Source organism: Nymphalis io, chromosome 6 (assembly GCF_905147045.1).
Source record: "Nymphalis io chromosome 6, ilAglIoxx1.1, whole genome shotgun sequence".
NCBI lineage: Eukaryota > Metazoa > Arthropoda > Insecta > Lepidoptera > Nymphalidae > Nymphalis > Nymphalis io.
In genome coordinates, this window is record NC_065893.1 from 6,099,189 (window position 1) to 6,113,855 (window position 14,667).

Below are 14,667 nucleotides of genomic sequence, written 5' to 3' on the forward strand. Positions count from 1 at the left end.
TAAGTGTATGAAACTTTGTTGAAACAATAATTTTAATAAGTTTAAACATAAAAAATGGATACTACTGAAGCAGAAGCTGCTCAAGTCGTAGCTCTTATTCATGAGGGGTTAAGTCAGCGAAATGTGGCTAGAACACTAAAATTAAGTCGTTCAGCGGTGCGAAGAGTGTACAAACGCTACTTGGAGACTGGGGAGTATCGCCGGAGACCAGGATCTGGCAGGGGGCGTGTCACGAACCCGACCAATGACCGTTTTATTGGTTTGACGTCTTTAAGAAACCGACATCTTTCGGCTGTTGACGTTCAAGGTAGACTCCGAGAAAGTCGTGGAGTGTCTGTGAGTGAAAATACTGGAAGAAGAAGACTTCGAGAGCAAAACTTAACCCCTCACAAGCCAGCAACAGGACCAAAACTCACAGCATCCCATCGACAAGCAAGACTACAATTTGATAGGCAGCACGTCGATTGGACAATGGACCAATGGGAGATAGTATTGTTCAGTGATGAAAGCCGAATGTCCCTAGTAGGCTCTGATGGACGACGTAACGTCATGCGAAGGCCAGGAGAACGCTACTCTCAGTGTTGCATTCGAGAAACAGTCCGATTTGGTGGAGGCTCTACAATGTTTTGGGGAGGTATTTCTTTGACGGGACGCACAGAGCTGGTTTTTTTCCGTAATCGTGCTGTTAATGCTGAAACTTACATAACGGACATTCTGGAGCCTCATGTGATGCCTTACGCTGGATATATTGGGGATAATTTCCAACTTATGCACGACAACGCACGACCTCACGTCGCTAGAATTGTTAAAGACTATCTCAGGGAAGTCGAAATTCCAGTTATGCAGTGGCCAGCCAATAGTCCGGACTTAAACCCAAAAGAGCACCTCTGGGACCAGCTAAAACGTACGGTTCGAGCACGAAATCCAATTCCAGAAACCCTGAATCAACTGGAAGCTGCCCTAACTGAAGAATGGCAACGGACCCCACAGGAAGACATTAAAAAGCTAATCAGGTCACTTAATAGGCGTATGCAGGCCTAGTATATTAAAAGTAGTATATTAAAGTAAGATTTAGGCACCCAAATTTAAAAACAAACGGCATAATCGTTTTGTACACAAAAAAATAAAATTGCGTAAAATTTTGTGTTTTCGTGTTTTGTCACATATTTACCTAAAAACCTATTTTTTGCGCACTATTTCTGTTTTTGTACAATCCTACAATTGCATTTTTTCATTATCAATCTTAAAAATATAAATATGTGGTAGTTTAAAACCATACGATAGCTTTTTTACAAAAAATGTAGGTGGGTCGATTTTTTTGGAGGCCAGTGTAGTTATTCGAAGCTGTAAGCTATAGTACAATATATATAGTACAGTTCGATATAGTCCAGACTATATCGAGCTGGTTACCAAACGTAAATAGATATTTCAATAATCTGAAGAATGCGTAAGAATAAGGATACAAGATTTTACGAAGGTATATAACGGGACAGTGTAACGGTAACATTCATTTACTATTCAACGAGATTAGATGCGATAACAAAACTGCAAATACAAATTTTGTTATTTATTTACATTTACGCGACTATAGCATTGGCTAATTTTTATTAATTAACGTTCATTTAAAATAAAATAAATTTAATGGAAATGAAAGAAAATAAATTCTAATAATTATTTCGTTTATAAAAAACTAATATTAATATTACATTTTGTGTTTATATTATGTTGTTGTTGTTGTTATTAAAGTTTCTTGGTAGTTATACTTGCTAATGTATTGTTTGTTTATAGGGTTAATAATTGTATAATTACGAGTCAAGTTGTTTTATTAAAAACGATAAAAAAATTAATACAAATAAATAATAAACAAATGTCTTATTTGGAATCTAGTTCGTAGGACGAACGTAATTTATTATGAATGCGACACGAAATTAAACTGTTTATAGAAACTTTCCCACAATGTAGTCCGCAAAAATAGAAAACAAATGAATTATTTTCTTTATATGTAACTTGAAGACGCAATCGTTACGCAAAAAACACGTGTCTTTTTCTTCTGATGGTAAGTGGTCATCAACGTCCATAGACATTGGCATTGTAAGAAATTTTAACCATCGCTTACTTCAATGCGCCACCAACCTTGGAAACTAAGATGTTATGTCCCTTGTGCCTGTAATTACACTGGCTCACTCACCCTTCAAACCAGAACACAACAACACCGAGTACTGCTGTTTTGCGGTAGAATATCTGTTGAATGGGTGGTACCTACCCAAACGAGCTTGCACAAAGCCCTACCACCAGTACTTCACGAGTATCATTCATTCAGCTTATGAGAATGCATACGTCTATTTCTCTCGCCGAATACAAAATTGACATATGTCAGAACGTAACACATAATATTTACATGTTGCTGATTACTTACGCAAACAGTGACATGATTTGTGTCCGCTGAATTGTAAACGTTATTTTATAGTGGGTAATCGTTAGAATCGGACATCAGAACCAAGACGATTTAATGAGTATTGTATGCATACTCATTAATCAATTCCACTGATATATTTCCGAAGGTCGCCAACGAAAATGTTATTATATTTATAATAAATAATTACCTTAAAAGTGAAAAAAAATTTTTTTTTTTTTATTTGATTTTTAAGAAGGCGTTCCTTGTTCTACCTATTTGATCGCATAGTTTGTTAGCATACCTGTGGATATTACGGGTGTTTCAAATTTCATTGTTTTGTTATAAAGTGTAACATTTACAATCGTCATTGCCGGAAGAGCAATGGACATGTGTGAAGCTATCACGTCAAGAGTAATAGTGTTTTTATTATCATTTATATCGGTCATGTCGCAGTTCGGATTGAGATAACGCTTGCCACTGCGTAATTCGTCCAAATTTCGTAGTGCTCAATACTAAGAAATTAATCAAAAGTAAATCTTCTTGTTTACGATTAAAACATATTTAATATATTTCCATTTTAGACGAAATGTTAAAAAAATATTAGATAACTTCGTATGCGTTTTATTAACATTCTACTTCTCACGGTATCTAACTTTAACATTAGTACATTCTCCACAAAGTATACATAACGATAACATTAACATAAGCACTTTCTTAAAAAATTATAAAAAGTAATAATAGCATATAATGAAGCTAACCTCGTACATTTTAGAATCTATAAAATTCTAAATAAATAATTTACAAAAGTTGGCAACTCTTATACACGGAAGTCACCGATAGCTTGCGTTCAACTATTGAAAAGAAGCCAGAGCCTTTATTGGTTAATTATTTTCGCAGAGTGGGCAAGACGCCTAATATCATGAATAGGTACGCACTTAAAACTGTTGTTGTTTCATTGTTATCATTATTGTTTTTCCCGCTATATGTAAATATAATTTTAAATAATTACTGTGTAACTAATTATATGCATATCAATTAAGAAATAATTAATTTTTCATTACATCCATGATCTTTACTTTTGAGTTTGTCTTACTAGGTATGTAAGGCGTTTTCATATTGTAATGCATCCAACAGAATTAATGGTTCAAAGCCAAGCGAAACATTAAAAAGTGTGTGTGTTCGTGGAAAAATATCGATTACATCGTAGTTCAAGTGTATGTGTAAACTTGAAATCGATAAATGTTATCATAATTTACTTTTATCGAGCACATTTAATAAAACTTAAGAGGAATAATCTCACCTTCCATCCAGCAGAGGAATTACTGTCGCCCTTATCCTTAAAATATGGCACATTCTGGACCATCCACTCATATATTTGAGACAACGTTAACCTGTTGTCTTGAGAGGAGGTTATGGCTTGTGTGATGAGATCAGCGTAGGAAAGATTGCCCCAAGCGTTACGTCGCGAAGAGTTCTTTTTTGTTGTAACTGAAGATGGCAGAGGTGGTGCACCTGTAAAATACTCACGTTCAATTTATAATACATTATATTTAAGAGAATCTGCTTTAACGGTCTAATATTTTCATGTACTTCTCTCCTTAAGGGCTAATATTTTTCTAGTATACAGCCAATTCAACACCGAATAATAAACTTTATATCTAAATGTATCTTCTACAAAGTTTTTATATTTCATAATTATAAAATTAAATTAGTAAATTTAAAAACAAACCAAGATTTTACGACGATATAGACGATATTTTCTTCAACTTATTATATACTATACTATATAACTTATTATATACTATAGTATAGTAGAATTGCTTGTATAAGATATTGTCGTTTTTTATCCATTTTATTATTTACCTTTCAGTATGTTACGTAAGTATACTGCACACATACATACACTGTGTAACTACATTTATATTTACGTCCTTTGTTTATTTATATTTAATAAAATCCCATTTTCTTATAAGTCACCATAATGTTATTTATCCAATAATCTTTAAGATGATTTTATTATTGGAGGAATTCGTTTCTTATCAGCTAACGATAAAATTAATTATCAATTAAAAGCGTTTTAACTAATAAATTAAAAAAAAACTATTTATTGCTACAAAAGGAAGTATTAACTTTAGGTAAAGAAGCCAGGTCGATTTTAAGTTTTTTGAAGTTGCATAATTAACGATTAATAAATTACTTAAATAACATATGTATTTTTATTGCAACATTTAAGTGTCTGTCTTTTGTTTTGTACACTATCTTTACCTATTATGATAATTTTGAAATCAGACTATTACTTCTACTACATAGGTTTATAGGCAGTGGTCTTGTTGCGAACAAACAACGGTATGATATCAAAGTTCAACATTCCTCGTTAATAAGGCTGTTTGACAGTAAAATATCCAATAACTTGGTAACTCTAATCCAGACGTCTAATCTAATGAGAAACTAAGTGGTCTTAGTGGCTAGGCAAATTGGGATTTAGTATAATATCCTAATGCTATTAAATTGGTATATGTATTGAATGAGAATGCTTAACTAATAAACAATATAATATTAGCTATATTTAGTACAATCGTTATTAGATTTTTATAGTCCGTGTCAAATTAATTTGTACTATTAACAAACAAGTTTGTCAAAATAAAGTCTTTTCATATTTTAAAATAACAATTCAAAATAGACTGTGTAGAAATAAGTAAGTAGGCGTTAAAAGTAATTTATAAAATTTTCTGTAATTATACATTTCGAAATCCCTACATATAAATAACTTTTTTTAGTTTAAGTAAATATATATTTATCATTTATTTTAAATGATAAAAACAAAATAGAGTTAAATGTCGAACCAGAGTTTATTCTTTATGAGCATAGGTGGTTAAGAACATTTTATCATCTCATGATAGGATATAATTTAGCATATTATTGTCCTTAACGTGGAAGACTATCGGACTGAAATAAGAACTAAGACTTAGATAGAAGCAAGTAGGTATAATTATGAAAGCAAATCTAATATTGGTACACAATCTATTTATAATCGTTGGCTTATATTTTTCTTTTTTTTATATTTTGTACTAAATTGTTTGAGTAAAAATGTTTCAATACAACAACAATACATGTTTGTCTATAGTAATTATGTTATTAGTAATTTTAGTTTAATATTGCCACATATTTACCGCTTAGATTCTGATTGGAATTCTTTTTGGAGCCAGAATCTTCGGGTTCAATATAGTTTTCTGGCCTGGGCAGTGGCCACGTGTTAGAACGAGCGCGCGTTTGTGGTTCAAAGCCAACTTCTGCTAATTCTCCCACAGGGTCCAATTCCACCATAGTTCCATCAAGTTCTGAGAGCCCTGTCTGTGAAGACCATGGACTATGATAACTACTTCCTCTTTGTAGAGTCATTTTGATGCGTAATGTTGATAGGCTGTGGAATTTTTTTGGTGGGTGTGTCGTACGCAATGCTCAATGGCACGTATCTACTTTGGTTTTTACCATCACAACTTAAGTTTATATTTTAAAGTGAATATTTATATTTCCAGAACGTGATCAGTCCGTCTCAGTCCGCGATCCGCAAAGGTTATCTAACTTCTTATCGCTCTGTTACACGAAACCGATAACATGTGGCGTCGTGCATAAACAGCGATGAGCGTTTACGTATCTGCCGTCGGGCCGCTCCCTAGAGGCGATTTTCGCTAAATATAAGCGCGGAGCGAGGTGGGGGCGGGGCGAGCACCACGTGAGCGACTACGCGCCGATTTTCCAATTCATCGCTAACGGGCTAGAAGTGTTAACCTTGTAAGATAGCTCAAAATTAAAGTTGTCCGTAATTATCACTAACACTAAAAACAAAAATTGCAAACTTTAGTGTCTTTTTTTAAACTGGTCTGTCTGGCAGTATTAGAAAACTTTGTTTCATATTAATGACTATATGTATCACTGGATATTGCACTTTGGTATCATCCGAAAAACGAGCGCAACAAGGGTAACTTGCAAATGCCCACGCGGTCGGCAAATCTCGTAACTGCGTAATAAATGCCGCTTACGAGAAACAACGAATCGTCCTCGAGCAAGAGCGGTCGGTAGTACACTGAGTGACGGCGTTGTGAGTTCGTGACTCGTGAGGCACGAGGCGGCCGCGGCCGTGCGAATTCCGTTCGCGGGCGCCGCGCTGGCCGCGGGCGACGCGGAGGGACGGAGGAGGGCGCTGATGGAGAACTAGCATCGCGTCTTGTGACCGCTTGCCGCTCGGCTCGCCATCTCGGCCGCACTTGCTTTTTTACTCCACAAGTACACTAACGAAGTGATAACTCGCCAACCCATATTACAGGCCGTTTATGTTACTATTTATCAAAATCAATAGGCGAAAAGTTTCATGTTTTTACGACTCAGGTACAATTTATTTGTAATTGGCTACCTTTAATTTATATTTTATAGGAAACTATTTACTGTATTTCTAGTTACAGACATATTACATGTATTTTGTAGTAGTACTATCTCGTTGATCTCGTTGATTGAGACTAGCTTTTAAGGTTGCAGTCTGTCTCTCTGTTTGTCAAGGTTAATCTCGGAAACGGCTAAAAATTACAAATTGAAGTAACAAAATTATTATAAGAAGTATTTCAAGGTTCCGTTTAGTCTTTGTTTCATCACAATCGGTTGAATCTATCAAAAGTTATAAAAAAGTGCGTTTTATGTTGTTATAAAATATGGCGGTATACTCAAAATATCAATTTCTGAATCGCGATGTCCAGATTTTTCGGAATTAAGTGACCTTCTAACATACATATTATTACAAATCGTGTTTATTACAATATCGCGTTGTCGTTTCATTAGATTATTTTAAGTTTTTTCTTATTTAATCTAAGTAATCTACAAAATTAAACACTTAATTGCATAAGGCTTTAGTTAGTTAAGTTAATATTTTTGTTTTGAATTTTATAGGTCACTAGCGATTCACTCGCGGCGTCCGCTATCTCGTGACCTACACGTGAACATCTAAATAAACGATAAATAAAGATAAAACTAAGCAATTTAATGCAATACAAAACATATATTAAAACTACAAAAACTTAAATTTTTATATCTTATGATAGACTCAACCGATTTTAAAGAAATAAAGACTAAACGGTGTGTTGAAATACTTTTAAAAATAATTTTATTAGTTTTTGATTTTATCCATTATCTTACCTTTTTATAATATTAGTATAGGTATAGATGTTTTTTTTTTATTCGGTTCCCGGCCTACGCACTCCCTTTTTACACGGTAGCATGCGAAAGCGATCCCGTGGCGCTCCTCGTTAAGACGGTAAGGGTACCGCTGGTTTTTTAGTGGGTATTCCGATGTTCGGGGCGCACTCGGCGCCTTGGACACCGGCGAGCCTCACATACCCCCCCCCCCCACTGTCCCCGTGGGGAAAACGCAAGGCGTTGTTCCAGCGTTAAAAAAAAGAAAAAGGTATAGATGTTTTGCCCATTAGCCTATAGATGGCAGTATGCTAAAAACGTCAATTTCTGAATCGCGGTGGAGAGTGAGTTAAAGACTCATTTCTTAATTAAACTAAGTAAAACTATTAAATTAAATGTTTTCGTATTAACCATTAAGGCTTGCAATTCTAACTCGGTAGTAAATCTTTTCTATTAGTAGTTTTATGTTAAATGTTAATACATATTTTTAATTGAATAGATTATACATTATTATTACTTTTTACTTCTAAATTTATTTAGGGTTAAGTTTTATCCCTTTTACAGTAAGTTAAAAGGATTAGATATTTCTCGGTTGTTATTTTCTTTTATTAGTTATATGTTATTATTTTTTGTTTTAAATTATATCTATACTCTATAGATATAAAAAAAAATTAAATTGTCTGTCTGTGATTTCAAAATAACTGCCTCTTTTAAAGTTAATATGGCTATTTGCGATTTATCAAAACCTCTTTACCATCGAAAACGCCCCTTTTAACCATCGAACGGCCAGACAAACGCGACCAAAGCGCCATAGGTACACAGTGGAAATTCCCCGCCTACGTACGAAGCGCTTTGAATCCACATTCATTATTCGCACTGCGAAACTATGCTTTGCCTGAGTCCGTATTTCCTGATAGGTACAATGTTGGTGTCTTCAAATCCAGAGTAAACAGGTTTCTTATAGGTAAGCGTGCTACATCCTAGACCGTGTCGATGCTTAACATCAGGGCTACCAGCTGGGCTAAGGCCTCCTCTCTCTTTTGAGGAGAAGGTTTAGAGCTTAAACAATAACACTCAATAAGATATCTAGACAAGACCGAAAACAGACAAACAGTTTTTAGCACTTTTTACAGTTTTTAGCACTTTTTACAGTATTTACAACGGGTTGTAGTTGAGTAGGGTATTTGTTTAAAAATACTCATACGTATTTATTTTCGGTTTGTAAATAACTGTGTAAGTTAAAGTCTATATTTTAGGTAGGTATTTCATTTCGTTGCCGCATATTTTTTTTTTCATGGTTTTATTAAATTTATACTTAGTCAGTTGGTTTAATAAGTGAAGTAAAGCCTTAAATATATACAATTAAAAAATAGTTAAAAATAGTACAAATCGTAACCGCGTGGTGTGATGGCAAGAATGCTAGCAGCATTTTCCCTTGAATAGCAGTTCCGATTCTCTGGGCGAAAAATAAACCACGTAGTCGGTTAGTTGACAATAAGTACTTATTAAAAAGAAAAAACAGACTTACGTTTTAGTTTTAATAGGACACAATTTCCTGTGAAGTTATCGTTTGCAGTCACAATAAATAAAGAACAAGGTAAGACAGAAATTCAAGTATGTCGGAATAGATTTAAGGGAATGTTGTTTTTCTCACGTATGATTCCAATTCCTAGACCCTAGTGCGGCAAAAACCGAATAAATACCACGAAAAAAAAACGAACAATGTTGTAAATACTGAAAAATTATAACTCTTAGAGCTCTTAGTGATTTTTTTAAGTTATACGCGGGTGAAACCTCGGTCACGGCTAGTATGTCATAAATGTTAATGCACTGCCATAGACCTAAATAATTATATGTTATTTTATTTACTAACTTTATTTATTATTTCTAACAATTGTTTATAACAACTCAATACCACAATTCCCAGTCCTTTGTTAGGATCACCATTACCACAGCTTAATCACATTAAGACTATTACTCACATGAAACTCCATATGCATAAAATAAATGAGTTATTGTTTAACTGTAACTTACGCCGAGCGATGCCACATACGTTCGGCTATAGTCCAGTATTCGAACTATTCCAAGACTGCGTATTCTTTCGAAAACTTCGATTTCGATTCTGCGATTCAGAGAGCAGTAAATGGCCTCATTCTCCCATTTTCTTCCTAATCCACCGTAAATGACAGCTTTTTTTAAATTTATAAACGACGAAGGAAACGGCTATCAGGAATCATTGCAGAACTACGGCCTACGATCATCAGTAATATGTCAGTCATGCCACTGTGAAATTTTATTTCCTCGACGGCTGCTGTGTTTGAACTTTTTTGTATCAAGTTGACGGATGGGCAAATAGATTTATCTGGGGATAAGTGGTCACCAACGTCCATAGAAATTGGTGATTTACAAAATATTAAATATTCCGTACATCGTCTACATGCCACCAAACTTAAGCCTGTAGTTACACTGGCTCACTGACCCTTAAAACTGAAACGCAACAATACTAAATATTGGTGATTGGCGGTAGAATCAGATATTCTACTGGTTTGAGTGGGTGGTACCTACCCAGACTGGCTACCACAAAGCCTTGCCACCGAGTAAAATTTGGTTGCACATATTTATTTATTTTATTTATAATTTAGTTCCATTATTTATTTATTTTTTTGATAAATTGACATAAATATTCAGTTAAAACATATTTGAACTTAAATAATCGCACTTGTTGTATAGTTGCCACATACATATTAATTAGACAGATTATTTAGAATAAAAGACGCACGCGCGGCGATGCAGCCGCGCAGCATGGCATGAAGCCTTTATATATGCATACAACTATTATGATACACTTAAAAAGCTTAACTATTAGGATGTTTCAATAGCTTGCTCGATAGAAAGGCAAACAACACATTTATTTTACGAATTTTAATACGATTACGTTAAATAAAACGATTACGTTTAGAGTGATTGCGAGTAACTTTAACTTATTTATTTACTACTGAAACTGAACGTTTTATTGTTTAAAAGTGAATATTCAGTTATACGTGAAATATCTGTCATTAAAATTCATAAAAAGCAATTTTTACCTACGGACTATCAGCTAACTATAACGTACGTATTTTGTTAATTTATGAAAAACATCTTACTTTATCTATACATCAGGTATATTTCAAATATAAATTATTAATTCTTAATCTATAAAAATATATCATTACTTTCTGTTTACTAAAAAAGTACTTTTAAAATAGAATCTTATATGCACTATAGTCATCTTTGGATAATATAAGGAACTTTCTTGTCAACTATTCTATAGTAATTTTACTGCTATATACACGCCGTGCGCCATAACTGAGCAACTGTGGATGTACTATTTACTACCACAATAAAAATACAGATGGCGTTGTAAGGTAAAATAAAATACCTACTGCAAGGGTATGAAAAATGCCCTATGGTCGGACGAAAATGAGGAAATCCACCCCAGATAATGTTCAGTCGTTTCGGGACACTCACAGGGTGAACTTCCTTTGAAACTTTGCTTTCCTTTATTCCTTTGTGTAACGCCTGATAAACAAGACATTGCTAAGCATCTTCATTAATTGTGTTATTTATCCAATATTTGATAATTTTATTTTAAATTACTTATTAATTTGTATTCGAATATAAGTGAGAAAACTTTTGAAACTATTATATAACTGGTGATATTAAAAAGTCGTTTGGCGGATAGAATGATTGGTAAGTATAAACTTATACTACTTACGCAAGGTTAATTATAACTTTTACAGCCTGTTATTAACTTTTGCAAGGCAATTTTTTAAAATTTATTTTCTTAATTTTGCTATGTTTACATTTATGTATTATTTCCGCTCCAATATTTACATATCGGCCGCAATATTTAATTGTTACTTTTGATGAAGAGTATTATGGTTTTTGTTTTTAAAAACATTTCATATTTAAATATGAAATGTGTTAAAATTACGACTGATGATGCGATATAATTCGAGTAATAAATGTAATAACCATTATATAATACATAATAGAACAATATGTTGGGCTAAAATGCGCAATTTGATTATTATGAATTATACACGAATTTTCCGAACGACCCTACATTTAATTTCCAGTACATAGCTATAAATTTGCTTATAAATAAATAATTAATGGATAAACATGCGCAGTTCCGGATATCTTCTGTTTAATAAGAGTACAATCATAATATAATAATACTTATTAATTTCCACTACATACAGATATTCGACAATATCACAAATTTATTTATATTATTTTATGTTAAAATTATTAAAGGCAGAGCCATGGGCTGGATTTTAGTAAAAAAAATAATTATTTTTAAAAGCAACATATTAGATATCATATTATTATTGTAAGTATTTTATTATTTAAGCAATATTACAATAAAAATTGAAGTAATAAGAGTCGTGTAAAATGTGTAATCTGGCATTGTATTACATTAATACCTAACTGCAAAATAATTTTTATTTTCGCCGTGTCATTTTATTTTTGTACAACATTGTAAACGTTTCTGAATAATTTTTAACCTTTTTTCCTTTGCCTAAGCCTTCATTCGGCTCTATTCTTAATATATAATATAAGTCTCTTAATATTAGCCGCATGTTCGCTCTTGCTCAATTATTTTCCTAAGAGTTTGTTTTGTTTTTTGAATTTTTATTTATCATGCCGACTTGAAGATTTACTGGCGTGCGTCACATCAACAGATAGAGTCAACCAATTATATGTATTACAATATAAACGTTTCTGTTGACCCTTGTTCTACCCTTGCGATCCTGGAACGGGTAGCTAGTTCTGAATAAAAAGAGAATTTTATCTTTTACTTTTGTATATGTTTTACATTAATTTGTAAAATGATTTAATTATCGTGTCTAAAGCGTTTTAGTGCCATAATTTTAGCGCTTACAAATATTATACATAATATTAAAATTAATTGTTAACAGAAGAAAAAAAATCAGAGAACGAGAGCATTTTCTCACAAAAAGGGATCGATTTAAGAAAATAGCTTTCTTGCTAAATGCGAATTAGGTTGGATTAAACGTTCATTTCATGTATGTTGTCTATGTTTTAGAATATATTCTTGGACAGTTTAAATTCTGGAGAGTGTAAGAATAATATTTAACATATTATTATTTCATCCCATCCTGTTAAATCAAGGCGCATTTAATATTCAATTCATTGGAGGTTCATAATTTAATGTATAAACAACTTATGGACTTTATTACTTACCTGTATAACATGGATACCTCGTAGTGAGGTTCCGAAACAGTCGAATTGTATTCGAGTAGAGATTTAAAAATTATTACATATTAAATGTGATATAAAGTTTTATATTTTTTTTTACTTTTAATGATCGTAAGAATTATTGCTATAATTATATCTATACTGATATTATAAATGCGAAAGTAACTCTGTGTGTCTATCTGTTATGCATACACGGCTAAACCACTGAACTTGAAACTGCCTAATTAATTTCAAGCAAGCTTGAAGAACCCTAAAGAAGGATATAATTGCTTTTTTTACCAAATAACCATCCCTCTTAACAAACGGGCGAAAACTAGTTGTTTTATATATTAACAAACCCACGCCGTTTCGAAAGACTACTCAAAACGAAGAGACTAGTCAAAAATACTTTTTTAAAGATCGGTCAAGAGGAAATCTTCTGTATGTCCTTCTTTCAGGCAGAAACAGAACAACGGAGTTACATGATTTTCTTACTAATACATAGTTTATCAGCCAGGGAGAAATTCAATGCTTGCATAAGTTGCATATCATAGTATTTACAAAACCGCTCTAACGATTTTAATGATACTTTTTACACACGCGTACTTTTTCCTCGGGAAAATAATCGATCGAGATGTGTGTGATGTGTGTTATTTAGTAGTAAGATATATATATATATATATATATATATATATATATATATATATATATTACATTGTTGTATATATATATATATATATATATATATACAACAATGTATATATATATATATATATATATATATTTATGTATATATATATATATATATATATATATATATATATATATATATATATCATCAGTTGTATATATATATATATATACAACTGATAATAATGAGCTTTTGTTATATTACATATAACAAAAGCTCATTATCATCAGCTTAGATCGATTTCGCGTGCGTGTTTAACCTAAAGGAAGCGCATGACAGGACAGGCAATTTGTGAAGTGATTGGGTTAATTGCCCTTCAACTTCAACGGCGCGATGTAACATCGGATGTTAAGTATAGTTATATTAAAGTAAATGAACGTTCGGTCTTATGCTTGAATATAAATTCATATATATTTTTAAATACAATTCTGCAAACGTGGATTATTTAAAGATTAACTAAAGCGCTTTGATTTACAATTTATTGTTCGTTATTATGATCTACAATTGCTTTGATTGATGAGCAGCGATGTACCAGTGGATAGAATTTGAATATTAAAATTTGTTCATGAAATTCTGTCACATATGTCGGATACATATGTGACAGAATTTCATTTATTTATTTTTTTATTTATTAGATCACCAACAAAGTACACACAGTTACATGATAGCACACAGTTCATAAAATAAAAAAATAAAAGAAGTGGTACCTCAATTACAGGTGATAACTGCGTGAACAATAAGGCAACATATACATTATACTACAAAAAAAAAAACAAATAAAAGACAAGTTACAAATTATACAGTTTCAAGTTACAAAACAAAAGAAAAACAATGAATAAAAAATTAATAAACTAAAATAAAAATAATAATGAAAACTAATATGAATAATTAAGTATTACTTATTAATGGCATTATGGACCTTCTAAATTTAAGTATATTGTTGGTAAAGATGTTTACATCCTTGTCCACGTCTACGCAGTTATAGGTCTTTATAATTCTATTTATAGGTGAACTATGTCCTTCATACAAAACCTGCAGGTTACCTTAGCATGTTATCCTTTCAACGCCAAGTCCGGGACGAATTTTAAATGAGGTCCATCCTCTGAGGCTATCTAGACTCTTATATAATATATTTGTATGTTTACATTATTTTTTA

The 14,667-nt window shown here is 32.4% G+C and overlaps 3 protein-coding genes across 4 annotated transcripts in view; 1 reads left to right on the forward strand and 2 right to left on the reverse strand.

The window, feature by feature from the left end:
- LOC126768936 (forkhead box protein O) overlaps nucleotides 1–6,487 on the reverse strand; it is a 71,294-nt gene extending 64,807 nt beyond the window's left edge. The window contains exons 1-2 of one of the 2 annotated variants that reach the window (XM_050487408.1): nucleotides 5,566–6,487; nucleotides 3,696–3,907 (exon numbers count right to left, since the gene is read on the reverse strand). In XM_050487408.1, coding sequence (XP_050343365.1) covers nucleotides 3,696–3,907; nucleotides 5,566–5,794 — 441 coding nt within the window. In that variant the 5' untranslated portion in view covers nucleotides 5,795–6,487. The remainder of the gene's footprint in view (nucleotides 1–3,695; nucleotides 3,908–5,565) is intronic. The other variant, XM_050487409.1, reaches the window with a different exon arrangement.
- LOC126769018 (3-oxoacyl-[acyl-carrier-protein] reductase FabG-like) overlaps nucleotides 1–14,667 on the reverse strand; it is a 134,884-nt gene that overhangs the window by 83,592 nt on the left and 36,625 nt on the right. The window lies entirely within an intron of this gene.
- LOC126769026 (uncharacterized) overlaps nucleotides 11,239–14,667 on the forward strand; it is a 158,866-nt gene continuing 155,437 nt past the window's right edge. The window contains exon 1 of the mRNA XM_050487564.1: nucleotides 11,239–11,305. The gene's annotated coding sequence lies outside the window, so the exon portion shown is untranslated. The remainder of the gene's footprint in view (nucleotides 11,306–14,667) is intronic.